This window comes from Malania oleifera, chromosome 2 (assembly GCF_029873635.1).
Source record: "Malania oleifera isolate guangnan ecotype guangnan chromosome 2, ASM2987363v1, whole genome shotgun sequence".
Classification (NCBI taxonomy): Eukaryota; Viridiplantae; Streptophyta; class Magnoliopsida; order Santalales; family Ximeniaceae; genus Malania; species Malania oleifera.
The window spans coordinates 21,699,774-21,721,374 of NC_080418.1; the positions used below are offsets into that span (position 1 = coordinate 21,699,774).

General features: G+C 37.3%; 1 protein-coding gene across 12 annotated transcripts; it reads right to left on the bottom strand.

Annotated features, from left to right (window-relative positions):
* Positions 1-219: 219 nt before the first annotated feature.
* LOC131148123 (uncharacterized) lies at positions 220-14,844 on the bottom strand. 12 transcript variants are annotated; one of them, XR_009134981.1, is made up of 14 exons: positions 14,679-14,844; positions 13,718-13,817; positions 10,378-10,505; positions 10,106-10,259; positions 9,909-10,018; positions 9,536-9,619; positions 9,382-9,430; positions 9,165-9,256; positions 8,307-8,445; positions 7,909-7,988; positions 4,596-6,115; positions 1,738-1,848; positions 882-1,630; positions 220-487 (listed from the first exon to the last, which is right to left on the bottom strand). XR_009134981.1 is itself a non-coding variant. In XM_058097864.1 (13 exons), exons 2-13 carry the CDS (start codon positions 13,808-13,810, stop codon positions 1,059-1,061), a joined length of 3,120 nt encoding a protein of 1,039 aa, XP_057953847.1. In that variant the 5' UTR covers positions 13,811-13,817; positions 14,679-14,844; the 3' UTR covers positions 220-1,058. The 12 variants fall into 12 exon arrangements, 5 of the variants coding, with proteins under 5 accessions (XP_057953847.1, XP_057953848.1, XP_057953845.1 ...); XR_009134984.1 differs by having other exon boundaries at positions 4,608-6,115; positions 7,909-7,991; XR_009134980.1 differs by having other exon boundaries at positions 7,909-7,991.
* Between the last annotated feature and the right edge of the window lie 6,757 nt (positions 14,845-21,601).

The window sequence follows — 21,601 nt, forward strand, 5'->3', positions numbered from 1 at the left end:
AATTACAAACCTACCCTAAATGGAGTCGAACCATCAACATCATTGAGGTGGAAAGATGATCCACTGAGCTCAAGCCCTGGTTCACCATCGATCTAGAATATGTTGCCAATTTTGAAGTGCCGAGCAAATCAATAAGATTGTGAGGGCACATGCCATTGTTTCTGAGCATGTTAAGTCTTTTTTTTCCCTAAATTGCCTACCAAAAATATTCACCATCAATTTAAAGAACCGTATGAGAATTCATCCCCTATTTCCCCACTACCAAACCTTTTTTGTCCATGTAAATTGCATGTTCTATATGTAACAAGGAGTCATAATTGTTTTTAAATTTTATCTATACTCTTGAGTTTGTAAGACCAACATGATTTCTCTCTCCTCTGCAACTAGAAGCAATACATGATATCTAGAGGTTCAGCCCGTGCAGTTTCATAGACAGCATTCCATGACGACCTTCATTATCAAACTTCATTCTCAGCAAAGTTGGCGCCTGCAAACACAATACAATCCCATATTGTGTCATAAGCTCGAGAAAAAATACATAAATCAATCAGTACAACAAAGAGAGGAGCTGCCCAACTCCATTCCACAAGAACGGGAAGTATGTAAAGAACTCAAAAAAGTTACAGCAATGCATCCGTGCAAGAGTTATATACATCGATAAGATGATTGCAGCACTTAAGGTAGGAAATGCACTAAGGGAAGAGGAAAACCCTGTAGCTGAAATCAATGTGAAAAAGATATGTGCAACTAAGAGGAATAAACAAAAATTTTTAAAAACGGATATTTCTGAATTGATGGCCACGCATGCACCCGAGATGGAAGACACCCGGTCAACTCGGTGACTCATTATTCAAACCAAAGTTCAATCCATGCATCCATACCTGCTGGTTTGGAGGAATTCAGGGAGTTAAACCCTCTTCACCAAGAAGTTCATCGAGACCAGCTAAAAATCAGTCCCATCCTCTTGAGAATGAAGCTGTCCAACTGGCATTAGAAGACTTCCGTTTCTGTGTCCACACCATTGCCATTGAAGCAAAACAGATCATTTGACCAACAAATCACATCCCAAAGGTTCTGTTATACAGATCACCTGAATTGGGCATCCGAAACTTTGATTCTTCATAGCCACCATAAAACTTGTTAAATCCCAACCTCTCATTTCGGAGGAGCTCTGCCATGCCCAAGTTGTTTCCACTTTGAACCTCATTCCAACCATCCCAGTGGCCATTTGACATCAATGCATTTCTAGACTGCTGTAGAGACATCTGTGCAAAGGGTGATACGTTGTTGGTTTGTGATTGCTCCATAAGCCTTGAAGGAATACCGTAAGAATCACTAAGAGGAGAATATTTATCCCCAACATCAGGAAACCTAATATTCTGGTGTTGTGAGAGAGACCTTTGCATCAACAGTTGAAGCCTTGCCTCATTTTCAAAAGCATTATACTGTGAAGGGACATTTGACCTCATGTCTAACCCTGGATTGTTCAGTCCACCGGGAAGCCTCCCTTTGCCGACTGCTAAAATTGCAGGATCTATGAATTCAATATCCCCAGTGTTGCCCATATTTACAGTTTCTAGGGCTTGGTAAGGATTTCTCAGCAAAGAGGATGTGTCTAGTAATCGATTTCCTGTCAAATCAGTTGAAAAAATTGACATTTGAATAATCCTGGTTGGGAAATAACAAGTATTAACAATAATGATAGTTAACAGATAAATCAAGAACATATTTACAAACCAGTTGCCGTGTCGAAAGTCTGGTCCATTCTTTCATGAGACAAAAACCCTGGAGGTGGCGCTCTGCTAGGCACTGAGAAGCCAGGTGGGGCAGAAACTTGAGCTCTTGAAACTGTTTAAGAATTGGTAATGACTATTCATAATAAAGACCACATTTATTGTAACACATGCATAAGAATATTACATTTTAATTATAGGTGAAGGCCAAACATTAAAAGAGCAATAGAGCTCTGTGAATGTCATTAGAAATATTTTTAATTTAAATTACTGTTATAATAACAAAGTTCAATGGAGTTTTGATTGGAGACAAGCAACAAAACAGCTCATCAATGCTTCACAAGATGAATAAAGGTAGTGCAGCCAATATCAGAGACACATAATAAACTCCAACTAGCAGTAAGAACTTAGTAAACAGGCATTCAAATTCTACATCTGTAAATAAAACAAAAACAAAACAAAACGAGGGAAAAAAAATTCAAATATTCAAAGAAACTACCTTCAATTCCAAGGCAAACAGTCACCCCAACATGCATCAGGATAATTGAAAAAAATACAGACCTGGTCTACGTTGCAGGAAAAAATTCAAATATTCAGAGATTGGCTTTAAGCCAACATTGCAGGAAAAAATGTAGTAGTATCCCTACACATTCCATTTCATTTCTATCGCACATAGAATGTCTACGTCCAAGATTTTTTCTACTATATTTATGCTTCCCATTCCTGTGCATTACTGTGACTAAGGCTGCAAATGAGCCAAGCCATCAAAGTTTAATATGAACTCAAGCTCTGCTCAGTAGACTAAAGACTCAAACTCGGATCAAAGTGAGCTCAAAAAATCAAGCTCGAGCTCAGCTCAAATTATTTTACCTTCCCAAAAGCTTGGTTTTACCTGTTTCAATGATTTTTTTAACCAGCTATGAGAACTTTTAAAATACTATTAAGTAATTAGAACCTTTTAGGCCTTGGATCAAAAAATAAACTCAAAAGAGAGACCCATTCCACAAGAGTGGAGAAAGCCCAAGCCCCATAGGCAATGACCGATGAGCATAACTAGAGCAAGGCATCTTATAAGGAGTGGTAATTCAATTTTTTTATCTAAGTGATCCTTGACAAGTAGAGCCATAAGGGAAATGCCTGCCTTAGTGCCTTGTGAAGAAACTGATGATTCCTGCTGCACGACTTCTACAGGCTCGAGCCCAATTCACTCTCTCCCCCCACTCTCTCTTATACACACACACACACACAAAGAACCAAGTGGACTCTCTCCGTCTTCCAGGATTTCTGTTGAAATCCTGGTGCAAATCACTAAATTGCCATCTCCATTAAAATTGAAGTGCAGCAATGGTGTGAGACTGACGATGGCAGCACTGGCGGCCATATGTGGACATAGCAGAATAGGGAGACCGAATGGCCAATGGTGTGCGTGGATGACAGCCGCTGATGGTGCGCAATCTGGCAGAGGTGGCAGCGTGTGCATACAGAGAACCCATTTGGGTTTCGTGTGTATGCAAAGTGGTATGAGCCCACATCATTAAGAAATTTAACACCTCTTTGATGCTTCTTTTTTTTCCAAATCTGTTTTGGAATATAGGAGACATTTAACAATTCTGTGAAAGATACAGTGGAGAGCATCAAATAACAGCTGTTAACCGCTGCCCACATCCATTTCTTCCCAATCCCAAATATAAAATTATCTCACCGTCAGCTATCAGCTTTTAAGGTAAAAGTTGCTGAGATGAGAATGCTTAGATGGATGAGTGGTATAATATTGAAAGATAAATTAAGGAATGAACACATTCACGGTTAGTTAGGTGTAACTCCTATAGAAGATAAGATAAGGGAGGGACGACTAAGAAGGTATGGACACTTGCTACGTAGGCCACATAGTGCACCTGTGAGGAAGAGTAAGTTACCGTGGGGGGCAGTAGAAGGGGTAGGGGTAGACCTAAAATAACTTGAGAGAAGATGGTGAATAAGGATTTAATATCCCTAAATCTATCCAAAGAAATGGTACATGATCGCATAAATTGGCAGAAAATGATTCATATAGTCGACCCCACCTAGTGGGACTAAGGCTCGGTTTTGTTGTTTGTTGTTGTTGTTGTTGTTGTTGTATCACTCTTAAGCTTAAGCCTATTAAACGAATCCATGAACAAGCCTAATTCAAACCATTAATCGAGCCTATCCAAGCCTTTAACTGAGTTACTCATGAGCCAAAATGAGCCGAGCCCATCTGTGTTTCGGTTCAGCTTGTTTATTAAATGAGCATGAAAATTGGGCTTGGGAGTAGCGCATATAATAAACAAGCCTGAACGAGCTCTTACCAAGCTGAGCTCTTGCGAGCGGCTTGGTTCGTCTGCAACCCTACCTGTGATGAGGGGGCTTTTCAGCATCCACGCAAAATTTGCAAAACCCATCAAGCCATTATTCCCAGTTCCAAACACAAACAAAACCCAACCCCCCTCCCCACCCCAAGAAATAAAATAAAAAATAAAGGAAAGAGGAGAGGTAAAGAAGGCTGCATAGCCAGCCACTCAAAAAATGAGATCAGAACAAAAACCATAGAGTGGTTTTCAAAAAGCAAAAAACACACTACATTACTACCTCTGCATACCATAGTTTAAACGTTCCAGTGTGTGAACCTAATGAGCCTCAAATAAATACAACCAGTGTGTGAACTTTCTGAGCCTCAAATAAATACAAAGGCCCAACAATGGAAGCATCATTATAAGGAAAATTTGATAAACAAACGAACACCAAACTTATTACAGAGACATCACCAATCCTGGAAAATAACATGAAAAACATTTTTGCAAACATAAAAAATAAAAATCAAACATGAACAGAAGTTGTACTCACCAGAAAGCTTACTTGAAGGGAGAAAAGAATGGCCGCTCACGAAACTATCAGACTCCTCAACATAACTGGAAGGGAAAACATTACCATTGCCAAGCCTATCCAAATGAGGATCTCTGTCTTCAACAAAATTCTGGCTGAAAGAATGGTTTTTTGGCACTACAGCTACCCCAAAATTATCAAAAGATGGTTCAACATCAAATACTTTATTCTTAGACTCCCCTTCTCTTGCAAAAGAGAACCTGGACTGATTGTTGTTTTGTACTTTCCAGGAGTTCGATAATTTCAGGGAACCATGCTGTATTTCTCTTTCACCAAGCATTTTGGCCAAATTCTGTGGCGAAGTTAACGAGTCATCCAAAGCATCAAATTCCATGGACAATATATTTGAAATTATGCTGCTCTCTCCCATATCAACAGCAGTACTGCTAATGTTGGCACCTTCACAACCAAGTCTTCCCATCTGCTCTGGTTTCCCTTCTTTTAGAAGCACATAGGGATGCCCAACAGTCCTATTCAGACCACTAGGATTCTCGGGGTATCCATTAGATAATACTGATACACTGGATGACTGTGGATAGTCAGGAGACAAACCTTCGCTGGCTTTCTTATATACAATTTGAGAGTTTGAATCAAGACAATAAGCCTCACTAGAACGCACAGAACTACTCCTTGAATGATTTAAGAAATGAGATGAAGAAGGCAAAGTTGTATGGTTAATAACTTCTGAATTGAGTCTTTGATTGTCAAAAAATAGCAAATTATCTTCTGCATCATGTAATGCACCTTGAACTCCTTGAGATGGAGAATCTGATCTCAAGTCACTTTGCTCTCTGGGAACAGCCGCACAATTAATTGGTGTCGCAGTTTTTCTAGCTGCGGGTGAAGCTAAAGGTTCTCTTAACTGCTCAGCATAACATTGTGGCAAGTCCAGATTCCCCACCATGGGCAATTTCATAGGAACATGATCAGAAAATTGAAAGTTAGGTTTGATAACACCAGAATGCTCATTTCCAAGCCGTTCATCAATGCTCACTGATGACATAATAGAGCTTATGCTTTGAATCTTCCCATCAGTAGCAACACCCATGCCTTTTTCTGGGCTACAAGACTGACTGCTAAGATCAAGAGAACTGCTGACATTTGGTAGCGAACCAGTGCCACTATCACTATCACCAGATGCTGGTGGACAAGACAACTGGTCCGTCACAGTTACAGTGGCAGAAGCCCCACCTGATGTAAAAGTTGTCTCTGATTCAGTAGCTGGACAATCACTGCTACCATACGGTTTCACAGAGTCCAAAATCTCAAGTCTACCTTTAGATTGTGCTTGTTGACTTTCTTCATTCGATGAAGGCTTCTTTCCTGTCTCACTATGTACTTTAGAAGTAAGTGTTGTGCTTGCAATTGCAGATGAAAATGGCAATGAACCACTTAATGTGTCAGGTTTCTCTTTGGAAGACCCATTGGAACAAGTTAAACTGGCTGCTGCTGGTGGATGGCAATTGGAGGCACGCATTCCCCTGGCAAGTGTAATCATTACTTTTAGAACTATGGTATACACAGGATTATACAGTTCTTAAAATCAAAAAATGAATGGTAGGATAATATGGTTGTAAAAATAGTGATGCAGATCATAGGACCACACCATCCTGCTTTGACAAAATGATTTTGATCCAACACAAGATTAGAAGCTGTAGATTGGTGGGGATCTACATGATTACCATAGATCCTACAATAACTAATATTTTTGACTCATTACATACTGTTTAACCTGTAAAACTTAGACAAAAAAGAGAAACAAAGAATTATTTTGTTTATCTAAAACTAATAAATTAAATTATAAAATCACGAATTTAATTATAGTTCTTTGCCATTCAGTTGGCAGTTCAAACATTAATATTAGGTTGACAATGAAAATAGAAGTTAATGCACCAACTCATTTGAATACTGATGAAAGTAGCAAATATTTTAATGACCATCTTAATGAAGACATTGATAATGATTTTAGTTACATTGAGGAAGCAAACTGTGGCTTGGATGATGAAATTAATGTTAAGGAGCTAACTCAGGGCCTTTTTGGTATCATTTATGTTTTTCATTTTCTGTATTCATTTTCTATACAGTGAACATATGGATTATGAAAACACGTTTGTTTGCACTGCTGGTTTTCTCTTTCTGTTTTGCGTTTAACGCAGCGTTTGGTGGATTTCAAGGCTAGGATTTATATTTGTATGGATTTGGAAGAAACCTACTATAATTTTATACTACGTTCTCAAATCCACACAAATCCAACTCCAAGGCCCGACTTCCATACTCCCAAACATAGGGTTAGGTTTTTTGTTTTTGTTGTCAGTTTTCAATTGTTTCTGAAAAAACTAAAAAACTTCATTTTATGATTTTCAGTTTATTTTCAATATTTTGATATCCAAAATTAACTTTTGAAGATTAAATCATTCATTTTATACATATTTTTTAATTAAAGTCAAAATAAAATGAGCAAGTGAATTCAAAATAAAATTAAAATAAAACATCCATTAATTTTCTTTGAAAATCAAAAAAAAATTAGTCATTAAAAAATATTTCTATTTTTGAATTATCATGTACTACAATAGTTCTTGTAGTGCTAAAAAGTTAGTTTTAAAACATAATAATTAAGAAAAATAATTATAATATATTTTCATTTTTTAATGATATTTTTAAAATTATATTCTTTTTTGTATATAGGTTTAATTGTTATTTGATTCAAAGACAAAAGTGAGCTTTCTTTTCAATCAAGTTCTTAATTTGTTTTAGATTTAGAAATATTAATGGTTGATTTTCAGTTTTTAATTATTGTTTCTGGTTTTCATTTTCATTTTCATGAATTTTTACAGTGATGGCAAACCGCCCCTTAAATTTTTTTTTTTTTTTTTCTAAAATATCTTTCACTTTTAATTGTTTGTGATCGTTTGTCAACTCACTAGAATAAAAATTTACTAATTCTTTTTCCACAAGAATAATTTATTCCTATTTTATTACAAGTTGATTTGACCAAGTTAAAAACAAAACAGTTTAAACATTGATATCTTTGTTACATAAGACTTGAGAGCTCTATGTTTTGAGCATAGTTGAGCTTCTCCCAGTTTTGAGCACTCACAAGTTTCCAGGTTTATATTATTGACATTTACGGAGGTATATATATTTAGTCCTTTACCACCACCACCACCACCACCACCAACCCCACCCCCGCCCCCCGGGGGGGGGGGGGTGTGGTGGGGAGGATCCCAATTTTAACAGAAGTGTAAAAGAGGCTACAGATCAAGTAATAGCATACCATGAGGCTGCTGCAGGAAGAGTAATTGATCTACCAGAACTACCGTTTGGAGGAGAACCTCTGACAACACCAGCCAGATTCTGCTAGATAGACACAACAAAGTTACAATCAGAATGGAAGCCAATGGAATGCATAAATCAGATTTGGCTAATATTTGTCATAGAAAAATCCACAGCTCAAATTTCAGAAGCAAATCATATTTCCACAAAATTTCACATATAAAGAATCAGCTTAGTAACTTCCACACTATTAATGCACATCCTACCATCCTAGAGCATGTAGCTCGCCTTCTCCCAGGACAACGAGATTTGAACCTCTCCAAAAAAAGATACTTCACTAGAAACCAATTGTGGAAAGCTATAGCTTATGAACAAACAAAAGCCAACGCAGAATCTTACATTTGAAGCATTTTTGACGATAGCTTTCCCTGCTGAAGTAGAGCTGTTATTCAAGTACTCATCTGCTGCGGGGGGCAACACATTTCCTGAACGCCGTTGCAGATTATTGGCACCACCAGTAATCTGTTGAACTCTACTCCTTCAAAGTCACTATGAAAGTTACTAATCATCCAATGAAGTGACATGGAACATTTAAGTAAAAGGCATTTGAAACTAATGCCGTTAAGAGCATCAAAATTGGATTTGACAAGCCAAAAACCAAATAAAGACCATTAATTATAGTAAGGGTATCACGGTATCACTTCCATATTAAGTAATTACACTACCACATGGGTGCCTTTCCCCAACATCTAAAGACACGAAATCCAAATGTGGGTAACAAAGTTATTTTATACCATTTGCATTTCATATCAATGGTAAAGCAAGACCTTTATTCAGGATGCGATAGAAAACGCCCAAAGAAGGAACCATGAGGAGCTGGAAAGCTGAAATTGCAAATAGGTCCAAATATTGATGTCATGCATGATTATTTTGCCTGATTTATATTCCAGTTAAGATTGAAAAGCAAAAAATGTCCGGCACTTTGACACATTTTTCTAAAAAGGGAAAAAGTTTTTATGGGAAGCATCACGGAATGTACTCTCTCCCAATGGGGAAATACTGTATTTTTGTAATGTTAAAGCATATAAAACAGTTCGTAGGCTCAAATATTTGAAAGTACAAAAAACTAGCAATATCAAAAAACAGTATACAGCCTTATTTAAAATTTAAAAATCAGTGGATGATAAGATAATATGAAATCAAGCATAATTTAGCTAATGGAACATAAACTTCGCAAGCAACACAATATTAATATACCTTGTGTATGCTGAAATTATCTCATCTTTAGTGAAACTATCCTCTTGTGAACCAATCTCATGCAAATATAGACAATCAGGATTGCTGCAAGGCTGGGCCAAGAAGAAGTCAATCAGGTAACCTATATTAAGTTAAACTAGCTCAGAACTGCTTCCAGTTAGCAATTCATAAGCATTATAAAACAATTGCCAAGGTAAAACCAATTTGTAGTCCATACCACATTCCTCAGCCATGCATGGCAATACTTCGTAGTTCCAAAGCATGCCCTGAAGCATAACTCCAAACAATCATCAAAATGATAATAAGACATGGCATACTCATTCCATACATCTTCTAAATAATATGTTTCAAAAATGTAAACATGCACCCACCTCAAGGATCTACCATCCAAGACAAACCCATGTACTGTTTGAATACATCGAACTGCTTCATCCTCCTTTGAGAAAGTAATATATCTGAACCAAAATAAATCAAGAAACGAACAGCACAAGGCATTAGTAGATAAACCACATGCAAAATTACATTCATCCAATGAGGGGCCAAGTAATCTAAAATCCTACTCCATTGTACAATACAAAATACACAAAAGAATATTAATTATTGTCCCTAACAACAAATTTTTTTTAATAGAAATATAGAAGATTGAACAGCACAAGCAGAACAATTTGAGTACAAGATTAACAATTTCAAAACCTTTAACTCAGGATTGTTTCCTAAGACAGTAAGTAAAAAGGTAAAACTTACACACTACAAGTACTGTTTGGGAAATGCTGAATAGTGCCAGCTGCTGTCCTAGAAATAGACACTTTCAGAACCTTTCCATACTGACCAAAATATTCTCTGCGCTGGAGAAGCTGCTCCAAACATAAACATGCTCAGCTACCAAATTTTTGGTAATGTAGAGAGGGGGAGGGAGGGAGGGAGGGAGATAGAGAACATACATCCTCATCTGCTAGATTAAGAGGTAAACCCACTATATAGACAAGATTCCGCTGAATCACTCGCACACTGCTAAGTTGCTTCCTTCCTTCAGATGATTTAGTTTTGGACTTTTGTGACTTCAATTTTCTCTCCATATTGATCTCTGCTACCAACCTATCAGAAAAAATGAGGAAAACAATTAAAAATCTATAAATCCAAAAAATAATATTACTAAAACTCCATGGCAGCATTTCACTCAATGGAATATATTGTCGACCCAAAAAAAAACAACCTTTCACAGTTGGCTGCCATCCCTACAATCTTTTCCTTGTCATAAGGAACACGACATGCTGGACACCGGCCCTCAGTCTCATCCTTCTCAGCCATGTCCATTATGTGATGCCAACACCAAACGCATATCTAAAAGATGCAATCACAGTTAATATAAGCAAATTACAGCTATTTAAAAAATGAAGAAGATATTTAACATAATGTATTATACAAGGGCTAATAAATTTCCATTCACTTGCATAAAAATGAAGTTTACAACCAGAACTTCAGCCAAGGTTGTTAAATAAGTATCCTAGTTGGGCTTGCACAAAGGTTTAGCTAACTGTTCAAGACTAGGAAAATAACAAGTAGCTTGTTCAGTATAGCCCTCAAATAACAAAAAGATGTGCTCAGACTACTGCATTCCTAGCTCAATCAAACCAGCTTATAATTAAAAATGAACAAGAATTTACATGGGGGAAAAACAAAAACATCATTTTTATAATCAAACAAGTCAATGAACAAGTGCACAAAATGAATATCTAGATTCTATGGGGAAAAAATAGTAAACCAAAAGCCAAAATCAATGTAGCTCATTAACATTACTGTCAACATCTACTAAGCCACTATTTGCTTCATCGGCATCACTAAGATCATCCCATCATTAACATCAATGTTGATGTCATCATTATTCTCAACGAAATACACTAGCGCATTAAATATCTGCTTACATCCTCCAACTAAATACTCATATTTGGTGTTGGAATCAAGTGAACATCAATCTTAAAACAAACTTTTGAATCCATAATTTTGTTTAACATTAAATATACCAAATCACTTCCTCAGTAGCCCATTCACCATCCAAGTTGTACAGGACAAATGTCTCTCAAGTAATTTAGTAATATTCCTAAAAATATAATGTATTCTAAAGATTTCACAATCCTACCATGATCCTTTTATTATCCTACTAATCCCACCGATCATGGGGCAGTACTACTCGAATTCTACCAATTTGCAATTCAGTATAGGATCAGGATTGTTCTGGTAAAGTAAGGTCGTATAATCCTGGATGATGAATTTAATCACCATGCAACCAGCTGAAGTTTGGAGCAGGATGTAATACAACAAAGATAATGCTTCAAAACTTTTTCCTAACAGCGCAACTCTAGAAATTTTTTTATCAGCAACTATGTGATTTTAGCAAATTGGCATGTGGAAGCTCAAATATAAGCTTGGTTGACAGCTGTTGTGAGTAATCTCATGCATCCCATCTATGTAAGTACATCTTGCACTTAAACACAACTCATGCATGAGGGCATGACATGTTCAGGATTGTGGTAACAAGTTAGTGTTGGTGAAGATGTTGCAATGGTAAAGAAGATGGTTGTGGTGGAGATGACTAGGGCATTGACTGTCATGGAGTGGTGGTTGTACGGTGGTGGCAGTGGCAGTATGAGCAGGCTAACAGCAATGGCTAACACATCTGTCACCAAGAGAATTTACAAATTTTCACCTCTTTATCTTGGGTGGTGTTAGGCATGGATTCTTAAATCACCTTCATAACCCATTTTAAAATACTGAATCCAAGCACATTGCTAAAGATGTCAAACACACATGGAGCAGATATCCACTTCAAATGTCATTGGCCCAACCAGGTTTTTTGTCACCTCATTTGCATAACATTTTGTAATCAGGTTGTCTTGCAAGTTAACATACAGAGGCTGCCAACATTTCTATCTGACTACATAACTTCAAATGGAGAAGAAATAGAGTCAAATTTCCGTGCCCTCTTCAAGAACTCTGAAAAGTAAAAATGAGGAGAGTTTTTATTTCAAATAATTGTTTGAATAATGCAAGGGGTCTTGACCCTTCTGAAGCATGGCATAAGCCTTTTGGGAATTTTATTTTTTTATAAATCAATAAATAAATACATAACAATGTCACAATATTTTTCTATAGAACATTACATGTGTGTATAATTGTATATATAAATTAAGAATAATTAGGAAATTTATCAATAAATTTTGAAAATTGATTTGTGAACTATTTTTTTTTTATCAGCATAAGCATAAAAACTTAAAATTATTCAAGTGAAACATTCTAAGAGATAAGCATAAAATTATAAAGTTCTAATTGTGTTCATAATTCAAGTTGCAACTTTCGATTGTTTTGATATTCGCTCCTATTAGAGCATCCATTGTCCTTTTTTTATCTTTTTTTTGGGCTGGAAAGAAGATATTTTACTGAGGAGAAAAAGTAGTTCTTTATTCCTTTCTCACATAATATTAAATTTCGTCAGCCTAGTTTAAACCAAATTTGAATTAAATGAACCAACTCTCTGTAAGCATAATCCAAAAAACAAATAAGGCACCTTCTGCTGCAAACGCATAAGCCTTACAGCATTCCGTTTGAGAGTTTTGGTATTCTAGACCATGCCAAGGCATTTTAGGCACAGCCAGCCTTGAGACAGGCCTTAATTGTGCTTTTTGAAGCATTATTTCAAATAATAAAAGTACTGCTTGACAACTGTAGCACTAAATTATTGGAAACTCCATCATGATAGGTGCGACTACAGAATGAACATATTACTAATACCAGCAACAATAGAATGAGCCACTGCCCTTTGAATCTTGGTTGTCAAGATTTCAATCCATAATTATCTCCAAAAAAAAATTTGATTGTCAATCTAATATTTGCCCATGCAAAGTTTTTTTTACCCAATTGTAATAGAGAAAAATTTAACAAATTTTTTGAGTTGGTAAATGTAAAAATTCCAATTTATAATAAATACGTAGGCAGAATTGACTAAAGTTGGCAGACCACAGCCCTCACAAACTATAACGTAGGCTGGCCATACTGTTGTCTTTTCTAGTTTTATGGTCCAGTCTTTTTATGTTCTCAATCAATGGAAAAAGACGAGGTTATTTATGCCAAAAGCAGCATTGGATTGAGATTCAAATGTGTACTTCCATGCAATCCAAATCAAATTTACCAGGTAAGATTGACACAATGAAGTGAAAGCCACTGCCCTAAGAGCAAGACACACCTCATCCAATGCCCAATATCACGCTGCATTCCCCAAATTAAACAAGAGAATCATTTTTTGTCTGAAAGATGGTCCATGAAACACAGCACACTTAACTATACTTAATTTGGGAGGTCTTGCCAGAATTGTGGACAATACGCATTTGTTGAGCCAGTGATGATAATTAAAACAATAAAAAAAAACTCACACACAATTGTATATAAGCATGCATAGAGAAAGAAGAGGCGAAGGTGAAAAAAATGAAAATTAAAAAAGAGAAATTGCTAAAAATACAGCTAAACATTGCTAACACATATAAGCAGAACTATATGTCAACCTCATAGCCACACTTGCAAGGCTTTAATTGCTGATCTGTCAAATCCATTTCCTCTGCACAGAGGGGGCAAGTCTTCTCTCCTTCATCACTCATGGTTGCCCTGTAAACATCCAAGAACGTGCAAGATAACATGAGTATGATATCAGTAATCAAACACATTGATAATCAACCACTAGTTCTATAACACTACCTTTGTCAATATACATTATACATATAGTAAAACACATATCATTCTAGTTACAGATGAGCAAGTATATCGCCTTCCAACCAAAAAATAAAAAATAAAAAAATAAATGGGGGCAGTGGCATACAAAACGTCACCAATTTGTTTAACTATACGTGCAACGCTACTAAGAGTAATACAAGTGACAACTTCACATAATCAGCAATCCAGCATTCTCATTACTCCATAATCCATGTTATAGTATTACAGATACAAGAAGAGATCAATAAAAGCTGACCATCAAAAATGATGAAAAGCCTACAGAAATTCTAATCTAATCAACAAGAAACTACAACCCACAGTTCGGCCTCATCTCTGCAGATTGCAAAGCAAACCCTAAAACCCCTAACCAGTCATAAAGCACCATCTCGCATTAACAGATATCTACAGAAAAAATAAAAGGAAAAGATTGATCGAGAATTCAGAAATGGTTGAAATAATATCATAGTCGAAATATAGCAGATCAAGATAATCGATAAAATAAAACAAATCGAATCGGGCTAAGCACCGAAAATAAAAATCCAGACTTTCACACCTAATCAAAATCGTTTGCATGCAGTGTACAAAATCAAGAATAAAAAACAAACATCAACACAAATTGCAGCACACAGGTCTCTGGAAAAAACAAGAAAGAGCAAACATTAAGAATACAACAAAACAAAAAAAAAATTAGGGATCTAGACGATGAGAGTAAGGATCTACACAAGAGAAACTTGAGATTACAGCCTGAGGACTTACAGCGGTGGATCGAAAAGAGGATGAACCTGAGAGGATGAGATTGTAGAGAATCGCAGGGAACGATAGCGACGATAGCGAAGAGAGATAGAGAGAGAGAGACCAGAGAAAGGTGAGAAGAAGAGGAACCACAGGCCTTTATGAGGACGCTCTTGTTTGGATGGCTGTTTTGGCTGCAGCCTCTCTGCGTCGCTGTCATTTAAATATTTGGGAATCCACTTAATGCCCTTGTATTTACCGATATTTACGAAAAGAGGACTCGTCGCCCTTTCTTCTGTGAAGTCCGGAGCCGTAATGGATCGGGTTTGCAGCGAAATGACGGAATTGCCCTTGCGTCGTGGTGGGTGCGGCCGCATGGGCGGGCTGGGATCCTGTACGGCCGTGATTGCAGGGACCCCTAACCGTGTGATTGGCTTGTTAATTCTCGTGATGAAGAATAAGGCCCTGTTTGCCTGATTTTTAATTCTTTGAGTTATTGATGTTTTTCTTCGTGCTTTGGCTGACCAATGAAAGCGCGACTGCGCGACATGAGTGCACTGCTTATGCCCATGGTGGAGATGGAATATGAGCCGTGTGGCCAAAAGAAAGAGCTTCTTAGTCTTTAATAAGGAAAACCATGTTTGGGCGCAAGGAGTAATGCAATATAAATGGCAAAGGTTTTTCTCTAACTTTTATATAATGTGTGAGAGATGTATTTATGAGTTAAGTAGATATAATTCACTCAAACTCAACCCAATCTAAAAATATTAAGTTCAAAACTTGACTTAAACTTGATCGCTTTAAAATTATTACATTCAAACTCAACTTGTCTATTAGTTCTTAAAACTTGAACTCGAATTGATTATAAATTAATATTAAATATATACAAATATATATATATACAAATATATATATACAATGTATATATAATATATGACTTATACAATATAAAAATAACAGATTAAAAAACTCAATTAGGTTCGAACTTGACTTCAACAACATATAGTTTGAATTCGACTCGTTAAAATATTTGAGTACTTCGAATTCAACCGAAACTCGAATAAAATTGAGTTAAGTCGAGTCAAAATAGTTAGCAAATAGGTTTAACTTACTTGTACTCCTAGTGAGACTTTGACATAACTGTAAATTAATGAAATAATTTCAAAGAATTTTTTTGTGTGCATGTGTGATACATGTTTGAAACAAGGCATTCCACTTATATTTACAATTGCCTAAATTTTGACATCTTCATTTTTTGTTAACTTTACTTTTTTATAAACCCCAAGAGTTATAACCTAATAAGTATACTTTTTAGGAAAAATAAATTTATGTTTCTAAAGTTGTTATCAAAAATTCAACAGCACCTCCTAGTTTTAAAACATTTAAACATTTAAGCATACAAATTTGAAAAATGTTCTACGAATTTGCACATTAACATTAACAAATGTTGCGATATGTGACTGACATACTAAGTGGAAAGTATGCACAAAGGGAAAGTATGAAGGATATCAAGGTACAGTAGAGCAAACCGTCGATGGTAGCCCTGTAACCGTCGACGATTTGGGGTAATGTCTGAATGGATTTTCATTTTGTATGAAACCATCGATGGTTTGGTTTAGAGAATTGGCCTAGATTTCAAATTTGAATAAGGGTGCGTTAATTTGGTTGGGGTTTGGAGAGAAAACCTCTAGGAACTCTATTTACATGTCATTTGTGATGCATTTGGTAGAGAGGGTTGATGTATTGTTCATGTACTTTGGACAATAAGATAGTCAAATTATTGTCGATTACTCCTATGGATGTAGGCATTGTCGAACCACATAATTTTTTGTGTTATTGTTGTTGTTGCTTTCATATAATTGTTGTGGTTTGTTTCTATATTTTCATCATTAAGTGCTGCATGTTTTTGATCTGATGTTTCACTATGCAATTCGTTTTTTTCATAATAAATTTGTATCAAAGCATTGTTGTAATAGCCTCTGTCATGCCTCGAACCCCGAAAGTGGGCCCTAGGGTGTGATTTGAGAACCTAACCTATATTTGTATCATACAAATATCCATGATACCAATAAATACGAGGGTCCAACCCGATAGGGCTCGCAGATACCCTACTCACAACCACTATTCACATGAATAACGCAGCAAAACATATTTCAACCTATTACATTCATTCATACCAGAGTTCTAAGTCTGTCATAATACAAAACATTAACCCAAGGTATCCAACATAATCCAAAATGACATCCTGGCTACAGTTCAGTACTCACTACAATACTTACAAAAACTAACAGAATACTACGCTCCAGAACCTTCTAGAATGCTAGGTCCAACTACCTGAAGGACCTGAAACAGATTTGTATGATTGGAGTGAGACACTTCTCAGTAAGGGAGAATCGGGTTATATCAGTGTGTGGGCACATGAGTGTTATTCCAATAAGAAACAAAGCATTTCGCATTTTCAATAATTTCACAAACAATTTCAGTATATTTCACAATCAACGGTATAATCTGGAAAACCAGCATGTCATTATTGACCCACGGTATTGAATCGGCATTCCACAACCCTCGATATTATCCAGTGAACCGGCAAGTCATTATTGAGCCCACGGTATTGAACTGGCATTTTAATAACCATAATCTGGCAAATCGGCATGTCATTATTAACTCACGGTATTGAACTGGAATTCCACAACCCTTGATATTATCCGGCAAATCGGCATGTCATTATTGACCCCATGGTATTGAACCGGCGTTTTAGTAATCATAATCCGACAAACCGACATGTCATTATTGACCCACGATATTGAACCAGCATTCCACAACCCTCGATATTATCCGACAAACCGACATATCATTATTGACCCCACAGTATTGAATTGGCACAAATGTAGTGTTTTCGCACTCTTCGACATAAACCGGCAATTTACAACCATCGGTATTAACCTGGCATGTCTTACGACCCCACGGTATTAATCTAGATGCCTTGACCCCACAGAATCAAGCTGGCATGTCATTATTGACCCCATAGTAATGAAATCGGCATGTCAGTAACCACCATTCCTAAAAACAGTTTGGAACTCTAGTTCCCATATACCATTTCAAACACATCACAACTCAATCATCACAAAATATCCTCTCATGCCACACCTATTTGGATAATTAAACAATCATATGATAATTGATCCGAAAATACAATTTAACATAAAATAAAGGTACGATCATCTCTATACTTTAGTTTTATTCAAACAAATAATTTTCCAAAACAAACAGAGACGATACCTAAAACCCTAATTTTTCTCGAAAATCACACCCGAAAAATCGACAATCTCACCCAATGAAATTTTCCAAACAAGTAACTAAAACATCCGTATAAACATAACCTATAGTTCTACAAGATCAAATTTTAAAAATAACTAATATAAACAAATCCCCTTACCTGTACTCGAATACCGAAACACAACTCCAAACGGCTCGAAATAGCCACACTAATTCCCAAATCCTAAAACCGAAAGACCATATGTCAATATCCCCATATTTAGTACAAATCTACAAGTCACTAGGCTCTTTTTGACCCTTACCTCAATTTCGAGGTAAAAACCCGGAAATCCTCAAATCAAGATTCTACTCCGTAGGACTTGTAGAGATTCACCCACTAATCCACGTAGTAACGTTGGATCATTAATTTGGGCAATGAGCCATTCGAGATCTTAGAGAGAGAGAGAGTGTGTGTGTGTGTGAGTGTGTGTGAATTCATGGTTTAGAGAGAGAGAGAGAGGGAGAGAGTTATATAATAAACATAACTTAACCCTTAAGTAATCTAAAAATATCTCCTCCAATATATTTATATATAAATATCTAAAAATATCTCCTCCAAGATTTTTTTTTTTGTTCGGGTTACTACAATCTCCCCTAATTATAAAATTTCGTCCTCAAAATTTGCTAACTGTTTCTATCACATCGTCTGATCTCTAATTGGTCTGTCTCTAGGAAGAGTCGGCGGCCACCCACATAGCAGCCCCATCCCAAATTTATTACATGCCCTCACTTATGGTGGAAGAATACAATGGTTACACCTAACGTCTCAAGAGATTACAAATACAAGAGCTCCCAAAGACCAAACAAACCACTTATTTACCACTCTGCTTACCTGTCTAACTCTGAGCATCTCGGAATAACTAAGGATACTTATGAAATATCTCTGACTCTAACTCCCATGAAGCTTCCTTGACTGCATGATTACACCAAAGTACCTTCAAAAGCGGAATCTTCTTAGTACGTAACTCTCGTTCCTTATGGTCTAGAATCTGAACCAGTATTTCATCATATGATAAAGTGTCCTCGAGCTCCAAGGACTCGTAGTTGATCACATGCGAAGGATCAGGAACATACCTTTTAAGCATGGACACGTGGAATACATCGTGAATCCTAGATAGTGTTAGGGGTAATGCTATCCTGTACGCCATCGGACCGACTCTCTCCATAATCGTCCTTTTTGTCTCATCGTCATTTGGAACACAAAACCTAGTTCCAAACCTCAATACACCATCATTAGAGATGTTAAAATTTGTAGCCAACCCCTTTTGCACTTTCTCTACAACCTTTACTAACTCCTCATCATTGGCCTGCACGACTTTAAGTCTCTCAAACAATGTCATCTAGATCATTAAACTAGCAATGAATGCCTAGTGATTACCACCCACCAATTCTACACCGAGACTTTCTAGATCCATTCTGATATAATGTTGATCTACCACGCAAATGCTGATGCATGCTCTGACTTCTGACTCAACGCATCAACTACCACGTTAGCCCTTCCTGGGTGATAACTGATGGTGCAATCGTAGTCCTTGATCAGCTCAAGCCACCTCCTTTGTCTTATATTCAACTCCTTCTGTGTGAAAATGTATTTGAGGCTCTTATAATCTGTGAAGATCTCACACTTTTCGCCGTATAGGTAGTGTCTCCAGATCTTCAATGCATACACTACTGCCGCCAACTCTAGATCATGTGCAGGGTAATTCTTCTCGTACTACTTGAGTTGCCGAGAAGCATAAGCAATCACTTCCCCTAGTTACATCAGCACACATCCCAAACCCTTCAGAGATGTGACGCTATATAATACAAAACCACCGTCCCCATATGGGATGATCAAAATCGGAGTAGTGACCAATTGGTGTTTCAACTCCTAGAAGATCTGCTCGTAATCATCGGTGCAGCCAAATTTCACATCCTTCCTCATTAACTGCGTTAGAAGGCCAGATAACTTAGAGAATCTCTCCACGAACCGATGATAATACACTTCTTGTCCTAGGAAACTCTGAACCTCCTACACGCTTTTCGATTTCACCCAATTAACCACTACTTCAATCTTACCTAGATCAACTAAGATACCACCCCTCAACACGACATGGCCCAGAAATGCAACCTGTTCTAACTTGAACTCGCATTTCTTCAGTTAACATACAACTTCCTTTCCCACAGTTTCTTAAGCACCAACCTCATATGGTTTTTATGCTCTTCCATACTCCTCGAGTGTACCAAAATATTGTCGATAAACACCGCCATGAATTAGTACAGGTATTCATGGAAAACCCTATTCATTAGGTCCATAAATACCACTGAAACGTTAGTCAACCCGAATGGCATGACTAGAAACTCGTAGTGGTCATATCTGGTTCGGAAAGCAGTCTTGACTTAACCTTGACCTGATGATACCTTGACCGTAGATCGATCTTAGAGAAGACTTGCGTTCCATGCAGCTGGTCAAATAGATCATCTATACGAGGCAATAGGGTATTTGTTCTTAACTATTACCTTGTTAATCTCACGGTAGTTAATGCACATCCTTATTGACCCGTCTTTCTTTTTCACGAACAACACTGGAGCTCCCTAAGGCTAAACACTAGGTCTGATAAAGCCTTTATCTAGTAGTTCCTGCAACTGCTCCTTCAACTCTTTAGGTTCTGTCGGAGCTATCTGACATGGAGCTTTAGAAATTGGTACCTTTCCTAACAGCAATTCAATAGTGAACTCCACCTCACGATCAGGAGGTAAATCGAGTAAGTCTTCCGAGAATACATCCAAGAATTCATTAACCACTCGGATATCCTCAAGCTTTAACTCATCCCGCGGTGGCTCATTTACACATGCTAGGTACCCTTGATACCCTTCCAAGAGTAACCTTTTTGCCTGTATTACTGATAGAATCTGTGGCGTCGAGTGCATACATGATCCCACGAACTTATACTCATGTCCATCCGGAGGTTTGAACACTACCTCTTTCCGGTTACACTCGATGACAGCAAAACTAGAAGATAACCAGTCCATCCCCAGAATAACATCAAACCTATACATGTTGAATACCACTAGATTCACCGATAGCGTCCTTCCCTAAATTTCTATAGGATAATCCCCCAACTTCTTCCTACATATCACCATACTCCCCAATGGTGTCACCATGGACAATTCCGCATCCATCACTTAGGTTTTAAGCCCACACAATTTCACAAAATTTGCAGATATAAATGAGTGGGTTGCTCTCAAATCAAATAAGACAACGACTTTATTCGAAAGCAATAACATGGTACTTATCACTACGTCGCCCGCATTCTCCATATCGGCAGGGGTAAGCGAGTAAACTCTCGCTTGAGCCGTGTTTCTCTAAAGATTTCCTTGAGGCGCCTGGTTACCTTCCCTATACTGATTCAGTGTAGGCGTAGCACTCATCGACGCACAACAAACTCATGCCATGTGGCCCTGTTCGCCGCAATGGTGATAGTTACCCATGAATGGTCGGCACTCACCCTCATGCCACCTATGGCACCTGGCACACCGTGCGCAAGATGAATCCCCCGGTGGACCCCATGGTTCCACCTCCTGTCATTTACCAGCAACGTAGTTATTCTTCTTCCACTACCCCTGACGAGCACCAATCTGAGAACTAGAAG